The 19,589-nt window shown below is 51.5% G+C and overlaps 3 protein-coding genes across 3 annotated transcripts; 1 reads left to right on the forward strand and 2 right to left on the reverse strand.

Moving 5' to 3' along the window:
* Positions 1–82: 82 nt before the first annotated feature.
* On the reverse strand, positions 83–2,976 carry N7525_009820 (chloride channel protein; the record flags this gene model as incomplete). Its single annotated transcript, XM_061214865.1, has 6 exons — positions 83–1,561; positions 1,611–1,702; positions 1,752–1,866; positions 1,916–2,037; positions 2,279–2,808; positions 2,864–2,976. The coding sequence occupies 6 exons, from the start codon at positions 2,974–2,976 to the stop codon at positions 83–85; spliced, it is 2,451 nt and encodes an 816-aa protein (XP_061069296.1).
* A 252-nt stretch (positions 2,977–3,228) lies between these two features.
* On the forward strand, positions 3,229–18,047 carry N7525_009821 (AAA family ATPase midasin; the record flags this gene model as incomplete). The annotated part of the gene is made up of 2 exons (XM_002563876.2): positions 3,229–11,181; positions 11,235–18,047. The coding sequence occupies 2 exons, from the start codon at positions 3,229–3,231 to the stop codon at positions 18,045–18,047; spliced, it is 14,766 nt and encodes a 4,921-aa protein (XP_002563922.1).
* Positions 18,048–18,303: 256 nt separating this feature from the next.
* On the reverse strand, positions 18,304–19,503 carry N7525_009822 (PRCC domain-containing protein; the record flags this gene model as incomplete). The annotated part of the gene is made up of 1 exon (XM_002563877.1): positions 18,304–19,503. The coding sequence occupies one exon, from the start codon at positions 19,501–19,503 to the stop codon at positions 18,304–18,306; it is 1,200 nt and encodes a 399-aa protein (XP_002563923.1).
* Between the last annotated feature and the right edge of the window lie 86 nt (positions 19,504–19,589).

Genomic DNA, 19,589 nt, shown 5'->3' on the forward strand with positions numbered 1-19,589 from the left:
TATCTAGCATTTACTTGGAGTGAACATGCGTGATATTGTGACAGGATTCAGAATATACAGAGCAATACGGTAGCAAACATAATCAAAGAGAATCCCGCCTCAACGAACTACCGACGCTGGAAGTATCATTCCCATCAAGCAAACCAACCTCTTCAGCCTCATTGCGATTTTCGAAATCCCGGAATTGCTCGTCTCGAAGGGATTCTTCTCGGCGAAATTCCACGCCATTCAGCACTGACCAGACATCTTTCTTGGTCAGTAATCCTTGTAGAATGCCCTTGTTGGCAAACAGCACATAACGCAAGCCAAGTCGCTGGAACATTCGCAAGACAATCAAGAAAGTGATGTTACTGTTCAACGTCATAGGTGTCTGGTCCATCCAAGGCCGTAGATCAAGGGTATCAATAGGGTCCGCAAAAGGCTGATGCGAAAAGAAGACCTGTGTCTCGTCGGAGAGGTTGCGGGGGGCCCCAGAGGTCGAGTACTTCAGAGCAAAAGAAAGCTCATTGCGAGTGATGTAGCCTAGCAGGATGGGGCTTGATGTGTCTGAGACTATGGGAAACCCACGATATGTAGAGTTAGCTAGGAGGTTGCGAATCGAAGCAATAGTATGGCCGGTAGCAGTAATGACGCTGATATCGTCCACGGTTGTCATGACCCGGCGGGCAGATACATCTGGCGGAGTGGTGTCATCGCGATGGTCGAGGAAAGGATACTCGTTTAGTCGAATCCATGACTCGTAGATACCTCGCTTTCCAAAGATGTCACCACACCACTTCGACAACATCACGGCAATCATAATGGGTATCACATAAGTCAACGCGCCAGTCAATTCAAACATGATAACGACAATTGACAAAGTCATTCGAGTTGCGCCACCAAGAGCAGCAGCAGCCCCGATAATTGCATACAAGCCAGGTGTGACACATGGAATGTCTGGCTCGCATTTGCTAAACAGAAATGCTTTCGGATAAGACTCTTGCCACAAGCGGACTATGATGCCTAGAGCACGCCCGTAAAGAGCACCGATAGCGACCGAAGGAAGGATAATACCAGCAGGAATCTCAAGTCCAAATGTCAACGAAGCCAAGAAAAAGGCAAATAAAGAAGCTATGACCAGGTAGATTGCCACGCCGACTGAGGCAGATCCTGTTGCGCAGAGACCAAATCGATCATATGTCACACTGTTGCACTCAGCGAACAGCGACTGAACAAGCTCCGAGTTCTGAGCCCGCATGAAGTGATTTGGATAGTTGACCAAAGCTGTAACGAGAGCCACAACAACTACTTCGAGGATTGGCCGAGAAGAAGTCCGAGCCCGTCTCCACTTGGTGATTCTCGTATTCACGCGGATGAGGAATGCACCGTAGAGACCGCCTACGATGCCAAGAATAATGAATGGGATAATCTCGAAGCGGTGCCAGCCTCGAGTGTAGGTGACCTGATACAGCACAATTTTACCTGTCCGGAATGGGTTCAAGGCTTGCAAAGTAACAGCGGCGACCATAGCACAGACAAAGCTTTGCCACATGGTCTTGTCGGGGAAATAATATGAAAGTTGCTAGAATAATCAGCAAAGTAAACAGCACGAGATTGACAATAGCTCATACCTCCAAACTAAAGAGAACACCTCCGATGGGTGCTCCGAATGCGACCGAGATACCCGCTGCGGCAGCCGCAGAAAGGACCTCTCGTTTGCGTGCTGTGAAATGAGTAAATGTACCGAGAGAAATAGATAATTAATAACGTACCTTCATTGCCATTCAGGCTTTCGAAAGGTTTCATCAAGATATTGGCGCAGCAGCATGCAACATGCACAAGCGGGCCTTCTTTGCCTAGCCATAGACCAGATGCGACAGAGAGACACTGATCTTGTCAGCAAAGGTGCCTTCTACCAAAAAGAAGCTTGACTCACCAGCCCCAGTGATTTGATGACAAGCGTCCATGGCCCCATGAAATGTCGGATGACAGTTCCACCGAGGATTGTTTTGATCTCGGGAATACCACTGTGTCGAGCATAAACGGCATAATTTCGCACTAGGAAGCAAGCACATGCAGCAAAAAAAACCTAGATATTGTCAATAGAGCTGTGAAGGTAGGGGACAGGGATATCATTACCGAAAATACGACATAGAAGATGTATCCAACCGTATATGTTCCCCCACTGGAGTTCGCTCCTAATGCATTCCCCCAAGGTGTCCAGTCCAGACACTTAGAGTAATCTATATCAAATCCAGATTCAGTAGTGAGACGTGGAGACTTGACGCTATCGGCTTACCGTCGAGGCCCCAGCAGCAAAAGCTCTTATTTAGGTAGAACTTGCCACCTCCACTTCCATTTTTGCAATAACCGGACTTCAGGTCACCCAGCCAATCCGTTGCAATATCAATAGAAGCAGCGATTATCCCTACAGCAATGCCTGTCGCGATCAACACTAACCAGACATTGCTTGCATCAAGGAGTCGACGAGCATGCCCCAGTATACCCTGTCCACTAGAGTAAAGAAGCCGCTTCCTTTGCCGCTCCTTGGTATACTCGTAGATCCAATCGATAGCGGTGAAGTCGTCGTAACCCACACGTCGTCCTGGGCCCTCCACGTACCAGTCCAACGGCGCACCATCTTTCGATGCGCTGACACCATTATTGAACCCGATCGGCGCGTGAGGATCGAGAGGCGACGCATCTCCGTTCTGACCACCCTGCGGCGCCGGAGAGCCAAAGCCAGTATCCGATCCGCCAACGGGAGGGGAGAGCAGGCTAGACAGACTGAACCGTGATCGTTGTTTCTGTTTCCGTTTGAAGGAGATCCTAAATAAACAGACTGATGAGTACCATAACGAACGGTGGACTCTCCAAGGCATACGGTTCATGTAACCCCTCGGCTTCCCGGTTCACATCTCGAGGCTGAGGGATGTCCTGATCAGCTCTTAGTTGCGTCCCGGATTGGCCCTCGCCACCCGAGCCCTGACCACTCATTGGCATCAGTGTAACATAAATGAACCGCGATATTGCGATATCAGCATCTCGTAAAAGCGACTCTGTTTCAAAGACAGCTTTGTCGGACACGCAAGTGTGGCGCAAGCTCCGGGATCAAAAGCGGTGTGCTCCAGGTCTAGGCGGGGCTGCGCCACAGGCGGCAGAAAGAAAAAAAAGTTGGAGCAAAAGCCGATGAAGCGGGATTCCTTCTCTTATTACAAACTTCACAGTCCCTCTTGCGACCGGATAAACATGGATCGGAGGCCGGTCTATGAGAGGACTCTTACTGAGTCCGAACTGCTCGAGCAGCTTCCGAGTGGAATCTCGACTTTCATTCGGACTGCATCGGGGACTCAGCACCTCCACGCGCTTGCGCTTGGCGCATTAAACAACGAATTTACGGAGAGCATATTCAGACTCTACGAACCGATTTTTGTCGATCTTGCAGCTCGATGGCTTCAATCGGATTTACATGCTGACTACGTTCATGTATTAGCGGCATTTGCGCAGATTTTACCATTTGCGCCGCATCTGCGGTCGCTTGCCAGTCAATATGCCTCATCACAGACTGGACCTTTGGCGGCTTTGGCCGTGTCGAAGGAATTAACGCTGTTACAGTTGGACCAACCTACCATTAGACTTCTACTCCTCGCCCTCTTCCGACTTCTTTCGTTTGATCTTGAAACCTTCTCTCCCATCGTTTCACCGCTTCAACTTCAGTCCCTCTTCCAATCCCAAGACCGAGTGACACGATACCTTGCTGTACGATGCTTTGCCTTATATATGCACGCGGCGGATGCGGCAACCGAAAAAATGGTCCGCGTCAATACCGGAACCGAACCTATAGAAGGAGAGTGGGAAGGCACTCTAATCGATTACCGTGTGCTAGGACTGTGGGAAGAACGGCGATGGGAGACTCTTGGAAGAATTATCCGGGCCGAGAGGTCTTCCAGGACGGAAAGCAACACTTTGACGTTGATCGAGAGGACACGGGAATCTTTCACAACCAAGACCGCAGAGATTTGCGGAGTTTTGATTCCCAGGCTGAAAGATACGCCCCCGGCTCCTTCCGCTGTTGTCAAGACATCGACCACAGTTGGGAACCTGCGCCGGATTGCAGGGTCATTACTGGGGTGCAAGCCCATCCTGCTGGTCGGTTTGCCCAACTCGGGCAAGACCTCTTTGATTAACGACATTGCTGCGACGATGGGCCAAGCCGAAACTATGGTCACGCTTCACCTGAACGAGCAGACAGATGCAAAGAGTCTTCTTGGAATGTATGCCACTTCATCTGCTTCCGGATCCTTCTCTTGGCAACCCGGTGTATTGACCAAGGCTGCACGCGAAGGTCGCTGGGTGTTGATTGAAGACCTTGATCGTGCTCCATCTGAAGTAATGGGCCTCATTCTCCCGATCATTGAGAGGGGGGAGCTAACCATCCCAAGCCGGAGGGAGCGAATCAAGTGTGCCGAGGGCTTCAAAATCATCGCAACCATGAAGTCATCGTACAACATTGCCGGCGAGGAGATCGCACCGAGCACTTCTATGCTCGGGAGCAGACTTTGGGAGAGAGTGCAAGTCAAGCCTCTTCCCGTGGATGAGATGCGTGATGTCATTCTGCAAAAGTTCTCCTTGCTTGAGTCTCGTGTGCCGACTCTCATGAATGTCTACGGACGAGTTTGCTCTGCGTTCCATGGAAGCCTGGCAATCAAGGGCTCCCAAGGTCGTACCCCGGGCTTCCGTGATTTGATCAAGTTATGCAGCCGCCTGCATAATCGCCTACACCGCGTGGGTGCGAAGACTGGCTATGAACCCACGTCAGAAGGCACCGAGGATGAAATATTCCTTGACGTAGTTGACGTGTTCCTCAAATATCTGCCAGAGAAGTCAATGCAGAGCGCTCTCGCCGCCGTTGTGGCCGAAGCACTCCAGATTTCTCCCCAGCGAGCGCAGTACTGTCTCAATGAACGCACTCCCTCTTATACCGACAAGAACAACAGCCTTGTTCTTGGTAGAGAATCTTGCAACAAGATCAAAGTACCAAGTGGATCTGCATTAAAGCTTGCCGCAGCAGCTTCAAGCTTTGCTCCCACTCGAGCGGCATTGACCCTCATGGAACAGGTAGCTGCCTCAATCCAGATGGCAGAGCCTGTTTTACTTGTGGGAGAAACTGGTATCGGAAAGACCACAGTGATCCAGCATCTTGCATCTTTGATGCGCCAAAAACTCACAGTAGTGAATTTGTCACAACAGAGCGAAAGCACTGATTTGCTGGGTGGTTTCAAACCCGTCAATATTCGTACGATGGCAGTCCCAATGCTGGATGAATTCACCCAGCTCTTCGAGCTGACTTTCTCGGCCAAAAAGAACCAGAAGTTCTTGTCCTCGGTATCGAAGAGTGCCGCATCTTCCAATTGGGTACGATTGGTGACATTGTGGCATGAAGCCGTTCGTCTTGCAAATGGCGTGTTCAATCCCCCGAACGCCGCAGCGGAGAATGGCGATGAACAGCCGGCCAAAAAACGGAAGTTGGATTCTCCCAAATACCAGCACTTGCGGCAAAGATGGGAGAGCTTCGCGACCCAGCTCGGAGATTTCGAGGCCCAGGTCTCACAAGGTGATGCCAAATTTGCCTTCGCCTTTGTTCAAGGTAAGATTGTGAGAGCTCTGCGGAACGGCGAATGGGTTCTCCTGGATGAAGTGAACTTGGCTTCCCCTGATACCCTTGAGAATATTGCCAGTCTTCTTCACCATGGCAGTGAGGGAGCACCATCTGTTCTTCTCTCCGAGGCTGGCGATGTTGAGAGAGTCTTCGGCCACCCGGAATTCCGTATCTTTGGTGCTATGAACCCTGCAACAGATGCTGGAAAGAGAGATCTACCCCCAGGTCTGCGTTCCCGGTTCACCGAATTCTATGTGCACTCGCCTGATAGCGACTTGGATGATTTATTGGCATTGATTCAGAAATACCTCGGTGATTTGACAATCAGTGATCAGCGCGCTGTGCCAGACCTCGCACAGCTTTACATGGTGACCAAGAAGCTCAGCAACGAGAACAAACTTACCGATGGAGCTGGACAGCGACCTCATTTCAGTATTCGTACCCTTGTGCGTGCCTTGATCTATGTCATCGACCACGCACATGTTTATGGGCTACGCAGAGCAATGTTTGAGGGTTTCAGTATGAGTTTCTTGACCGTGCTGAGCTTGGTCTCGGAACGAGCTTTGATTCCTCTGCTTGAGCTTCATATTTTCGGAAACGCGAAGAACGCCAGGTCTCTTCTCGGACAGACCCCTCGCCCACCAACGGATGGCAATGATTATGTGCAATTCAAGCATTACTGGATGCGCCGCGGTCCTATGGTTCCGGAGGAGCAACCACACTACATCATCACCCCATTCATCGAGAAGAATCTCAAGAACTTGGTCCGGGCCAGTTCAACTCGGCGATTCCCCGTTCTTCTCCAAGGTCCGACTTCAGCAGGAAAGACGAGTATGATTGAGTATCTGGCAAAGGTCTCTGGAAACAAATTTGTACGAATCAACAACCACGAGCACACGGATCTGCAAGAGTACCTCGGATCTTACGTCTCCACGGACGATGGAAGCCTGCGTTATCAGGAGGGTGTGTTGGTGGAGGCACTGCGGAACGGTTATTGGATTGTGCTGGATGAGCTGAATCTGGCACCTTCTGATGTTCTTGAAGCTCTCAACCGACTCCTCGACGATAACCGCGAGCTTTTCATTCCCGAAACTCAAGAAGTTGTCCACCCGCACCCGAACTTCATGCTGTTTGCCACGCAAAATCCCGCTGGTCTGTACGGTGGCCGAAAGGTCCTGTCCCGTGCTTTCAGGAACCGTTTCCTCGAGCTGCACTTCGATGATATCCCAGAAAGCGAGCTGGAATTCATCCTGAAGGAACGTTCTCAGATCGCCCCCTCCTTCTGCACGCGGATTGTTGCTGTCTACCGGAAATTGTCCTTGTTGCGTCAGTCTAATCGACTATTCGAGCAAAAGAACAGTTTTGCCACACTGCGCGATCTTTTCCGATGGGCTCATCGTGAAGCCGATGATCGCGAGCAGCTAGCAGTCAACGGTTATATGCTTCTCGGCGAACGTGTTCGCAATCCACAAGAGAAAGCCGCTGTCAAGGCCGTGATCGAGGAAGTGATGAAGGTAAAGCTGGACGAGGATACGTTGTATAGCACCGCAGAGCTGGAAAAGAATGCTCCCGGGATGAGCGAGCTTCCAGCCGGTATTGTGTGGACCAAAGCCATGAGGCGTCTATTCGTTCTCGTTTCGAAGGCCCTCAAGAACAACGAGCCGGTCCTTCTTGTCGGAGAAACTGGTTGCGGTAAAACCCAGCTTTGCCAGGCCGTCGCTGAAGCTTTCCGACGCGAGTTGTTCATTGTCAACGCTCATGTGAATCTGGAGACCGGTGACCTTATTGGTGCTCAACGGCCTATCCGAAACCGGGCTGCTATCGAGAAACAGCTTGTAGATGACCTTCAAATGCTCCTTCACGGGCAGCTAAGCGGCGCGTCTTTCGATGACTTGAAGCAGGAATTCACAGCATTAACTACGGAGCAGCGCCAAGCCAAGGATCAACTTCTTTTGCGGAAGATTGAGAAGAACGCTATCCGTTGCAATGCCCTGTTTGAATGGTCTGACGGAAGCCTGATCACCGCCATGAAGACTGGTCAATTCTTCCTTCTTGATGAAATTTCTCTCGCGGATGACTCCGTTCTCGAAAGGCTTAACAGTGTTCTGGAACCCGCTAGGTCGATTCTTCTCGCCGAGAAGGGTCCCGTTGATTCAATGGTTGTGGCAGACGGCGGATTCCAATTTCTATCCACTATGAACCCCGGAGGTGATTACGGAAAACGTGAGCTTTCGGCTGCTCTTCGCAATCGTATGACAGAAATCTGGGCCCCTCAGCTGTCTGAGGATGAGGATATCCTGCCAATTCTTTCACAGAGATTGGACCTGAAGGAGGAGAAAGTGGCAAAGGCTATGCTGCAGTTCGCCAAGTGGTTCAAAGTAACCTTCCAGAACACCTCTGCCACATCGCTTTCCATTCGTGACCTTCTTGCCTGGGTTGACTTTGTCAACACTTGTCAAAGCGCAGACACCGCATTCGCTATCGTACAAGGTGCCGCAATGGTCTTCGTTGACACCTTGGGTGCTAACCCTGCTGCAATGCTTGCCATCTCTCTCAACAACCTCGAGGGTAACCGCAAGTCATGCCTCGCCAAGCTGAGTGAACTGTTCAATGTAGATGCTTCCAAGATCTACTGGGAATCGACCACTGTCTCCGCAGAACCTGGCGCTCTGCGTGTCGGCCCATTCGCTCTCCCTACAGTTGGCGCAGCAGACCCGGATCCTCAGTTCACAATGGATGCTCCAACCACAATCGCCAACTCCGTGAGAATTGCGCGTGGTTTGCAATCCTCGAAGCCTATTCTTATGGAAGGAAGCCCAGGTGTGGGTAAGACTACGCTTGTGACGGCTCTAGCCAGAGCTCTTGGCAAGCCTCTCACTCGAATCAACCTTTCGGAACAGACAGATCTTACAGATCTGTTCGGTTCAGACGTTCCGGTGGAAGGAGGAGACGTCGGCCAATTCACTTGGCGTGACGCACCATTCCTACGAGCCATGCAGCGTGGTGACTGGGTTCTGCTGGATGAAATGAACCTAGCCTCGCAATCTGTTCTTGAAGGTCTCAACTCTTGTCTAGATCATCGCCAGCAAGTGTATATCGCTGAGCTGGACCAGACGTTCAAAAGACACCCCGATTTCGTTCTCTTTGCTGCTCAGAACCCTCACCACCAGGGTGGTGGCAGAAAGGGCCTTCCTGCATCTTTCGTCAACCGATTCACAGTGGTTTACGCCGAGAGCTTCACTGATGGCGACTTGAAAACAATCTGTTCCAGGCTTTTCCCTGGCAGTCCCTCTCTGCAGACCGAGAGATTGGTGGATTTCATATCTCTCTTGAACCAAGCGATCACGCGAGATCGTCGGCTAGGAGCCATTGGCGGACCATGGGAAGTCAATCTGCGTGATATCCAGCGATGGCTTCAACTCGCCGACCGAGGAAACCTGCAGATCCAGACCAAGCACTTCCTTGATGTCGTTATCAGCCAGCGATTCAGAAGCGAAGCGGATCGTAACGTGGTGTCTCAGATTTATGATCGTGTTTTCGCAGACTCTGACACTGGCTCGAAGAGCTACTTCCATAATCTCACACCCGAGTACTTGCAGGTCGGCCTGGGCATTTTGACCCGTGACCCTCTGCTGCAGCGCTTGGCCGAGCCAAACATGAAGATTTTACCAAAGGACCTTCACATTATCGAGTCACTCATCCTGTGTATTGATAACTCCTGGCCGAGCATTCTAGTTGGTCCTGCTGGATGTGGCAAAACTACTCTCATCAGAAAGCTGGCAGCGGTTAACGGTGCAAACCTTGTCGAGCTGGCTCTGAGTGCTGACACTGATACTATGGATCTCATTGGTGGATTCGAACAAATCGATCATCGTAGAGAGGTTTCAGGCTTTGTCCATGATATTGAGATGTTCTTGCGAAACCAGCTCATCCACTGCTTTGCTTCAGGGGATGTGTCTGATGTTGTGATTTCTGCACTCCGCATCTGCGAGCATTTCCAGTCTGCAGATATCTCACTGGAAAATGTCATCCGCTCGCTTTCCAGTCTTTGCCAGTCTTCTTCTGACCCGGCCTACAAACAATTCCTCGAGAGAGCCCAGAACTTGTTGAATGCTATTCAACAATCTGATAAGATGAAGGTTGGATTTGAATGGACAGAAGGTGTTCTCACTCAGGCTGTCCAGCATGGAAATTGGGTTATTCTCGACAATGCCAACCTTTGCAACCCATCCGTCCTTGACCGATTAAATTCTTTGACGGAGCCGAATGGCACACTCATTCTCAATGAGCAACGGACAGAGGATGGATCTGCCAAGGTCATCACGCCCCATCCCAATTTCAGAATCTTCTTGACCATGGATCCCCGCAATGGCGAGTTGTCCCGTGCCATGAGGAACCGTTGTACCGAAATCTGTTTCTTGCCAAGCGAGCTTCAAGACACCCAAGCTCCTGTTGGCCCATCTTACACTTGCGAATCCTTCCTCTATCGACTGCGCCATATTTGGAACTTGGATACCTCCTTGCCATCGTCTGCCTTTGAAGACGCCCTCGAGGTGTGCTTCGATCATCTTTCACCAGCGGATTTGGCCTACCTCCAACAGTCGCCAAGCAACAGTGTGGCTCTCAACTCCGAGAACAACGGGGAAAAGAAGCCATCTAATGTTCTGCAGCGTTATATCTCTTTGTTCCATGACAACAGCCAATGGAAGCCGCTTGAGATCGCCAACGGCGAGATTGTGCTTGGACGAGCTCGCCTGGGTATCCGCGGGATGTTGCAACCTCTTCACCCGCTCACAAACGAGCCTCTCATTGCTATTGCGGGAGCCAGTGATTTCCGGTCTAGTTTGGTAGTCTTGGCTTATCTCCAGGAGTTGAGGCTGGATATCCATCGCCTCAGGGAAGGTTTAATTCAAGCCGATGTATCTGGCAAAGAGCTCAAGCCTAGCCAAATGACACGTTTGGAGCGGTCATTGGCGTCTGAGCGGATCCCTGCATTGATGAAAGACACGACGCAACCTGTTGCATCGTTCTTGTCTGATTGTGGCCAGGCTTTGTATGATTATATCCAGTCGTTGGATCAGATCTCTCTCCAAGGCCCTGTAATAATCGCAGCCCTTCGGACCGTGATCTGTCTATGTTGGGACATCTACAGAGCTACCGGGGTGAGCCAGGTCGATGAAGGTGAATTCCAAGTCTACCTCCAGATGGGCCGGAAGATTTGTGGGTCGTTGCTCGACTCGTCGCCTCTCCTCAAACCGCTTCAGGTCGCTTTGTCACAAGCTCTGGATCGGTTCCAGGAAGGCTGGGCTTTGACATCCGGTCTTAGCATGCAAAGAATCTGGGATTCTTGGAGACATGTCACTCCTATCTCTCAAGATAAGTTGGATTCTCTGACCGAGTTGGAATCAACAGTCTTTGAATTTACAACTTTGGCTTTGCAAACCCGCGTGGAATTGTCTCAATTGAGTCGTGTTCGTGATTCATTAATTGACGCTCAGCGATTCATCCTTCTGGACGGCGCTGATGGTGACGTACTTGTTCAGGTATTTTCGATCTATGTCAACCTTGAATAATAATATATGCTGACTATCAATAGGGTATCAAACAAACCGTCGCTGAGCTATCTCATGCAGTTCGACGCTCAGAGTCAACCGAGTATCCATACTTTGCCAATGATTTCGAAGCTCTTTGCCAGTACCACGACATCTCCTCATTCTTCCGAAAACCAGTCAATGACACAGTCATTCAGACAGTTATGCCACTCCTCGCTGGTCGTGCGGCTCGTCCGTTGGACGCATCGAATTTCCAGAGCGACGCGCCAAATATTCTCCATAGGATCTCGCTATTTGCGGGTTCTTCAAGCAAATCCGAGTCTGCGCTTGCTACTGGTGGCATTATCTCTCTGTCGCTATTGGATAGGCTGACAGCTATCGGCAATACAAAATTGGGCCAGATGGACATGCTGGAGGCAGAGAAACAAGCGCTCTCCAAGGCTATTTCCCTGAGCAGTCAACAGATCGCAACAGATCAGTCCATGGACCTCAGACGTACTGTCGCTAAGCTCACAGGAGAACTGGTGGCTTGTCATCGGGAGTTCTTCGAGCCTCGCTCAGCCGAGGAAATCATCTCGATTCTGCAAGGAATCCAAAACGGGGATCTTTGCGTTCAACAGCCACCTATCGAGATTGAACTGGACCGAAGTTTGCCAAATGGTCACTTCCTCAAGCCCCTCGCTGAGCAGGCTCTACCAACCCTTATTTCATCCCTGCAAGCACAGCCATCAAGCCAGCAGCAGAGCATTCGAACCACCGGACTGGCAGCGGTACAGCTGGCAGTCATTCTTCTGCGTCTGTTTGTGCCCGACAAGACATTTGACCCTTCTCTCGGCCTCGTTGTGCAGCGCAAACGCCACTCTCAACGCCTGCAAGAATACACCGCCAAGTCTGCAGCAATTCTTGCCTTTGAGAAGTCTTTCACCAGCCAGATTGCCAACCTCCGGTCTGAGCTCTTGCACAATGAAATTCGTGATCTGGGTTCCGCTCCGCCTCCTTCACTGGTAAACCGGCCCCAGCAGTCCCAATTGAGTCTCTTGCAGGGAGAGTTCGTCAACTTGATCAACTCTGTCCTTAAGAGAGACCCGGAGCAAATGGTCCGTTCTGCCGAATCTTCGCAGTCCCAAGATATGATCCAGCTTCTGCGCAATAACATCAAACAATTGAGCAGTCGTCTCAGCACTCACTACAGATCTTACGATGACATCACAGTGCCTGTGGTTCGTTTCTTGCAGCTTTTGGACCTTGGTGTGTTCCTGGCCTCTAGCCGACCGGAACAGTCTAGCGGTATTCCTGATATTCAGTCTCTGAGCGAGCGAACACCCTTCTTAGGAGGTATCCATCACCCCGTTTTTATTCAGAATGATCAAAAGGCCCCTGGCACCCCGAAGAATGCGAACGAAATGCGCCTTCAGGAACTGTCGGCCCTTTGGGCAACCAAGGATGCGGATCCCACGGTCTTGAATACAAAGGCTGGACGGGAGATTATCCGCCGTGTTTTCGCTGATTTCCATCAATTATGGAAGGCCAAGCTTGAAGAAGATCGGGAACATGAAGCTGAAAAGGGAGAGTTATACCGCTTTAAGGGGTCCTGGGAAGAGGAAGAAGAAGTCAACGAAGCCGAGCTACACGCTCTCTTCCCTACATTCGATGAAGGATCAGATGAAGACACAGAAACAACCGATGGCGTTGACCGTATTGACCCCAAGAGCATCGCTCTCCGGCTTGCCTCGCTTCATGCAAACATCGTCTCGAATGAGCGCAGTGGAACTGCATTGACTACCTTTGTCAAGCAATCAGGCCATCTTTTGGGCTCGATTTGGTCTGACAACAAGAATTCATTCTCCCCGATGTCACCCCAAAACCATCTTCCTGCAGTTCTTCTGCTTCTTGATGATGCCATAGGTGAGGGATCCGACAATCACCAGAAGAATTACAACTTCTACACTGATTCGAATCTTGGAGAGGCAAGGAAGCTGGTTGCTCTCGCGCTTTCTGTTCAAGCCCGCTTTGCCCAGATACAAACAGCCTGGCCTGAACATACTGTCCTCGCTGATGTCATTCAATGCTGCGTGGAAATCCTTCAGTTCAAGCACACTGAACCTGTTGCCAAGTTCATGACCAAGGTTGAGAAGCTTCATTCCTTCGTACATGAGTGGCAGACCGTGGCCAGCAGAGAATATTCGGCTGTTACTGTCTACAATGAGATTACAAGTACTCTCATTAGCTGGCGCCGTCTTGAGCTGTCAACTTGGGCCAAGCTCTTGGATATCGAGAAAGAGAGATGCGAGGACGAGGTGAGTGCTTGGTGGTTTATCGCCTATGAAGCACTTATCGGCGCTCCGATCATGATGGCCGAGGCAGGCGAGCAGGATATGACCGAACACACCCAAAACTTGGTCTTGACCCTGGAGCAATTCTTCAAGTCTACGACTACAGGCCAGTTTGCTCGCCGTCTACAGCTTGTTGCCAACTTCCAAGCACTGCTTGAGGTCTTCACCGCAGATTATCCCTGCCTCAAGAAGCTTGTCTCTGCCTTGGACAACTTCCTCCACCACTACGGACCCTTCCAGCCTGGAGTGGACAAGTATCTAACGGAGAAGAGATCCGCTCTTGAGAAGGATATCAAGGAGCAGATTCAGCTTGCAAGCTGGAAAGATGTCAACATTGTGGCTTTGAAGGAAAGCGCTAGAAGGTCGCATGTCAAGCTATTCAAGCTGGTTCGAAAGTACCGTGCAGCTCTTGGCCAGCCGGTTCAATCGATCCTTGAAGCAGGCCTTCCGGAAAGCACTGAGGAGATCACTTCCATGTCCCAAGCAGAGCCAGTCCGCCCTACTGCGACGTTCCCTGAGGCAATGGCCGTTTGCCAAAATGACAAGAATCTGTGGTCCACTCGACCGCTCAGATTCCAGAAGCCGGATGGAACAGCCAACAACATGATTAATTTGTATTCGTCAATTCCAGCCGAGTTCGACATTGCGAAGGACCTCGACAGCTTCATCGTCTCAGTGATTGAAAGCATGAAGGAGTTCAAGTCTAAGACACCCAAGGTCCTGAACGAAGACAACAAGGACGACGTCCAGCACCTCAAGTCCCAGAAACGCCGCCTCTATGCTGAGACCCTCAAGCAACTATATGAGATGGGTGTGAAACGTAATGCTGGATCGAGTGTGATCGAAACTCAAGAAACAGTTCCACAGGTTCTCGCCACTAGTGCCGCCTTTGAGGCTGGCGCTGCAACCTCGACGGCAGTTCAGAGTGCCGACTGGTACTTCCACAGACTTCTGGATCTCCTGCCTAAGGCCCGCCTAGCAGCTCGCAACTATTCCGAGGAGCTGAGCAATGTCGAAGTCCACAGAAGCATGGGGTCTATTGAGCATCTCATTTTCACTGTCCGCCGTCAGAGAGGTGTCATTTCGCCTGCACTCACAGGCTTGGGCAATTTGAAGTCCACGCTTGACAAGGTGCAGAACCTTTGGACAGCGGCTTCAAACTCTCTGTCGCAAGACCATGCGTCTGCATCGGAAGAGCGAGCCAATCTGGCCAGAACCGTGGCTTGGCTAGCTCCTATTCTTGGACTGGCTGCAATGATCATTGGAGTACATTCCAAGTTCTCAGGAATTGATGCATCTAAGATCGTGGAACAGCTCCGCGCCAAAAAGGCATCCTTCGATAGCCTACGCAAGTCGCACGAAGCCCTTCCTATGCTTCCCACCAGGATTGCGTCTAACGCAAACTACGAGATCGCGCAGCAGACCCAATCATCGCTTGATGAATTGACTGCCGACTTGAAGAAATGGAGCAAAGCTCGCCCTGACCTGTCCTTCGCGCTGGACCAAATCACACCTTGGGTCAATGCAAACATCGCTGCTCTCCCTGAGGCCAATGATAAGAACAGCCTATCCATTCAAGCCTTTGATAGCAGCCTCTTAACGGCCGTTGACAAGATGCTCATCGGCCTCCAGAAGCTCAAAGATGTGCCTTCTGCCATCACCTTTGATGGATTGCTGTCGAGGAGTGATGAGTTCTTCTCGCGCGGTATCAAGGCTGTCCATCTCACCGAGATCACCACCGCACTGGAGAAGGTTCTTGATCAATTGCACTGCCTGCAAGACCATTCCGCTGGCGGCCTCTCCGTTGCTGCCGCACTGGTCACTAGTATCTTGCCTATCGCCAACAGATACTACCAAATCTGCCGGGATCTGGCCGATCGGTTCATTGCCGTCCATCGCGAGATCTGTAAGACATCCTACATCCTGACTAAGACCTTCAAGCAAGTCGCCTCCGAAGGCTTCTGCAGTCCTGCCGAAGCATCCCAAGATCAAAGCAAGGAGGGCCAGATGGAAAGTGGAACAGGTCTCGGCGAAGGTGAAGGCGCGGAAGACATCAGCAAAGATGTTGGAGATGACGAAGATCTGTCTGAATTGGCGCAACAAGAGAACAAGAAAGAGGACGGTGATGATGAAATGGACGATTCCAAGGATGCTGTCAACATGGATCAGGAAGACTTGGAAGGTGATGCCGAGGACCGCAAGGAGGACGAGGAGGAGAACGACGACAGTGCCGACGAAGGAGACGACGATATCGACGAAGAGACAGGAAGCGTCGATGACCTCGATCCAGGTGCTGTGGACGAAAAGCTCTGGGACGGTGGCAATGACGAGCAGCAGAAAGATACCGAAAACGAAGAAGGAAAGGGCCAATCAGAGGCCGAGCAACAAGCTGCTGCTCAGGAAGAGAAGGGCAACAAGGATGGTGAAAAGGGCGAAGAGAAGCAAAAGGAAGGAGAGGAAGAGGAAGAAGAAACGGAAGATGAAGAAGCCCCCGAAGACGAGGGCGAGGCAGTTGGCCGCGAGGAAATGGACGTCACCGATCCTCAAGCGAAGGAAGAAGAAACACTTGAACTTCCCGAGGAAATGCAACTTGATGATGGTGAAGGCAAGGATGACAATGGCGAAGATGACGATGATATGGATGATGTTGACGATGATTTCGGTCCTGCCCCCGAAGAAGAAGGGAAGGTCGAAGATGCCGATGATAATGCCGGCGAAGAAGACGCCGAGGCGGCCCCAGAGGATCAAGTGCCAGGCGAGGAAGATGAAGAAATGGCTGATGATGCGGAGGATACTAATGAAGGCGAAGCCGGAGAAGAGGAGAAAGAGGAAGCTGGTGGAGAAGATCCCGAGGAGCCTGAGCAAGACGACTTCCTCGCACAGCGCGATGAGGATGATGCCGCAGGTGACAACGTCGCTCCCAGTGAAGCTGTCACTGGCGGGCTCGGAGCCGAGCAAGACCAAAATGAAGAAAAGGGTGCCTCAGGTGACGCTCAGCAGGAAAGCGGCTCGACTGATCCCACTGCCAATCTCGACCAACAGACAGGTGCTGCCAAGGATAGCGAGGAAAGCCAGCCCAGCCGGGACGCTGCTGGCGGCGAAGATCACGGGCCAGATGAACCTCAGATGCAGGCATTCAAGAAGCTCGGTGATATCCTTGAGCAATGGCATCGACGACAAAAGGAGATCCTCAACCCGTCCCAAGAGGATGAGGAATCCCAGCCTATGCCCCAAGACACCGACATGGCCGACGCGGACTTCGAGCATCTGAAGGATGACGACGATGCCGCAGACACCCAGGCCCTTGGACAAGCAAACGACGATCAAACGCAAGCCCTTGACCAAAGCAAGGGTGTGGAGTCCGACATCAAGCCTGGTGAGAACGATGTTCTCCCAGACGTGTCGGATGAGCAGCAAGATGCCGTGGACAACCAGCTTGAGGATGAGATGCAAATCGACCGCGAGACCATTCCTACCGAGGGCGAGTCCGCCGGTGCCTTCATTCCTGGCGGTCAATCATCCCACGATCGCGCAGATGGAGCACAAGGCACCGAAGAAGTGGACGAGGAGCTTGACGAAGTCGACTCACAACTCGCAGCGATCCACCTCTCCTCTTCGCTCCCCCCGTTAACCCCAGAAGACGAAGCCCGCCGCCTCTGGTCGCGCTACGAATCCGCCACAAATGATCTCTCCCTCTCCCTGACCGAACAACTCCGTCTCATCCTCGCCCCGACAATGGCCACCAAGCTCCGCGGTGACTTCCGTACCGGAAAGCGGCTGAACATCAAACGTATCATCCCCTACATCGCATCCCAGTACAAGCGTGACAAGATCTGGATGCGCCGCTCTATCCCCTCAAAGCGCAACTACCAGATCATGCTGGCTGTCGACGACAGCAAGTCCATGCTGGAAAGCGGCAGTGGCCAGCTCGCCTTCGAGACACTCGCCCTCGTTGCGAAGAGTCTGAGCATGCTGGAAGCTGGCGACCTGTGTGTCCTTGGCTTCGGTAACGAAGACCACGTTCGTGTCGCTCATGAGTTCGGAAAGCCCTTTTCCTCTGAGGCTGGCTCCCAGGTCTTCCAGCACTTCAGCTACCAGCAAACTGGTACCAATGTGCGCAAGCTGATCGCCGATTCTATCGCCCTCTTCCGTGAGGCTCGCTGGAAGCGCTCGCCTGGCTCTGGCTCTGCCGATCTCTGGCAGCTTCAGTTGATTATCTCGGATGGTATCTGTGAAGATCACGATACTATTCGCCGCCTTGTTCGACAGGCACTTGAGGAGCGCATCATGGTTGTCTTCATTATCGTCGATGCTGTCAAGGGTAGCTCCATCCTTGACCTCTCGCAGGCTAGCTTCGAGGCCGATCCTGACTCTGGCGGTGAGATGAAGCTCAAGATGAAGCGATACCTCGAGGACTTCCCCTTCCCTTACTACCTCGTCGTTCGTGATGTGAGCGAATTGCCCTCTGTTTTGGCTACTGCACTCAAGCAGTGGTTCGCTGAAGTTGTGGATGTGTCGTCTTGATACTCCAAAAAATAAAAGGAGTTGGAATTGTCTATTTTGGAGTTATTTTGTTACATTTCATGGCGTTGGATGATTACATGTCTTTTCTTTTGTATATGGATGATACCTAGGTAGATCTTAGAGATACATATCAGCTAAATGTACATTTTTAATTGTTTATTCAAATTGCCGTATGTCATTCCCTACAAAGTGGTATGGTATCTCAATGCTAATGCGCTTGACAAAATTCCCCAGAATGGCCTTATGTATGCTAAAACTACCATCCATACTTGGATCCAGCTTCCTTCTTGTTTCTCCGGCCTGTTGCAAAGCTTTCTTCCAAAGCTTCCTTCTGCGAGCTTGCAACATTGAGCAATTGCTGGAGAGTATGCTTGCCCGGCGCAATGGCGCGCACGGGGTTGTGCTGTGCTCCGGCCAGCTCGCCTTGCGCCAGAACCTGGTTCGATGCGTACTCTTCGTCTGTGTTGAACGTACGCACCTGTGACTGTGACGGCATGGCATTTCGACCGAAGAGCTGGCGTCTTTCGGCCTTGGACAAGTTCAGATCATTGGCAATGCTGTCCAAGGACGATGTAGGATTGGTTGATACTGTTGCCGTTGAATGCTCCATGGCGATTGGTGTGTGCTCGGCGAGTTCTGGGTCAGCTGCTGGTACTTCTTCGCCTTCGGCGTTGTATACCAGCGGCTGGTAGGTTGCTGATGATCCAGGCGTCGGGGCTGGCTGAGAAGTGGGCTCGTCCGAGGATAGGGAGAAGAGACTGACTTTGGGTTTTGGTGGTGCAGGTGCGGGTGAAGGTGCAGGGGCAGGGGCAGGGGCAGGGGCTTGCTGTAGAGGCTGAGCAGGTTTCGGCGCTGCTGACAACGAAGGTGTTGGTTGCTCGGCAACCTTGGTGGTCTTTCTCTTCTTTTGAGGTCGTCCGACGGACAACGGTCTGAACATCATCGGATTTCCTTGCAATTTAACCTCCGCTGGGGGTTCCATTGTCTCCGCCGTTGCTTCTGATGCAGTGTCGGTTTTTGAGCCAGGTGCAGGTATGGTGTCCTCTGCATCTCCACCCGCTAGATTTTCGAAGGCGTAATCATTCTTCATCTCCGCATCAGCTGTGCGATCAAATCCAGGGCCTGCTCCTGTTTTGAGACTAAACACTTTTCGTGTTGTCGCCACTGGAGCTTTCTTTTCGGCTGTTCGTTTCGGGGCTGGAAGGAAAGCGTTGAACCCCGAAAGGCCTCCTCCACCCAAACGAGCCTTTTTGCGCGGACCATCTTCTGTGTCTTCGCCGGATGGGTGTTCAGGTTTGATTTCTGGAATCGCGACGCGGATCTTGGCCGGGTTATTGGGGTCGATCTGGAACCCAGTTTTGGAGCCTAACTTCTTTGCTTTGCTAACCTGGGGTGCGGGTGTAGTATCTGGCTCGGCGTCTGAGCCTTCGGAGTCGGAGTAGCCTACTAGCGCCATGGTGGGAGGGTTATGTTGTTGTTGTTTCCTTGGGATTTGAGAGATTGGAGTTGGCGACAAGTTAAATTATTAGCCGCCTGGGTTTC

The sequence above is a fragment of the Penicillium rubens genome (assembly GCF_028828025.1).
Source record: "Penicillium rubens strain IBT 27055 chromosome Unknown utg000003l_segment0_segment0, whole genome shotgun sequence".
In the NCBI taxonomy this organism is placed as follows: domain Eukaryota; kingdom Fungi; phylum Ascomycota; class Eurotiomycetes; order Eurotiales; family Aspergillaceae; genus Penicillium; species Penicillium rubens.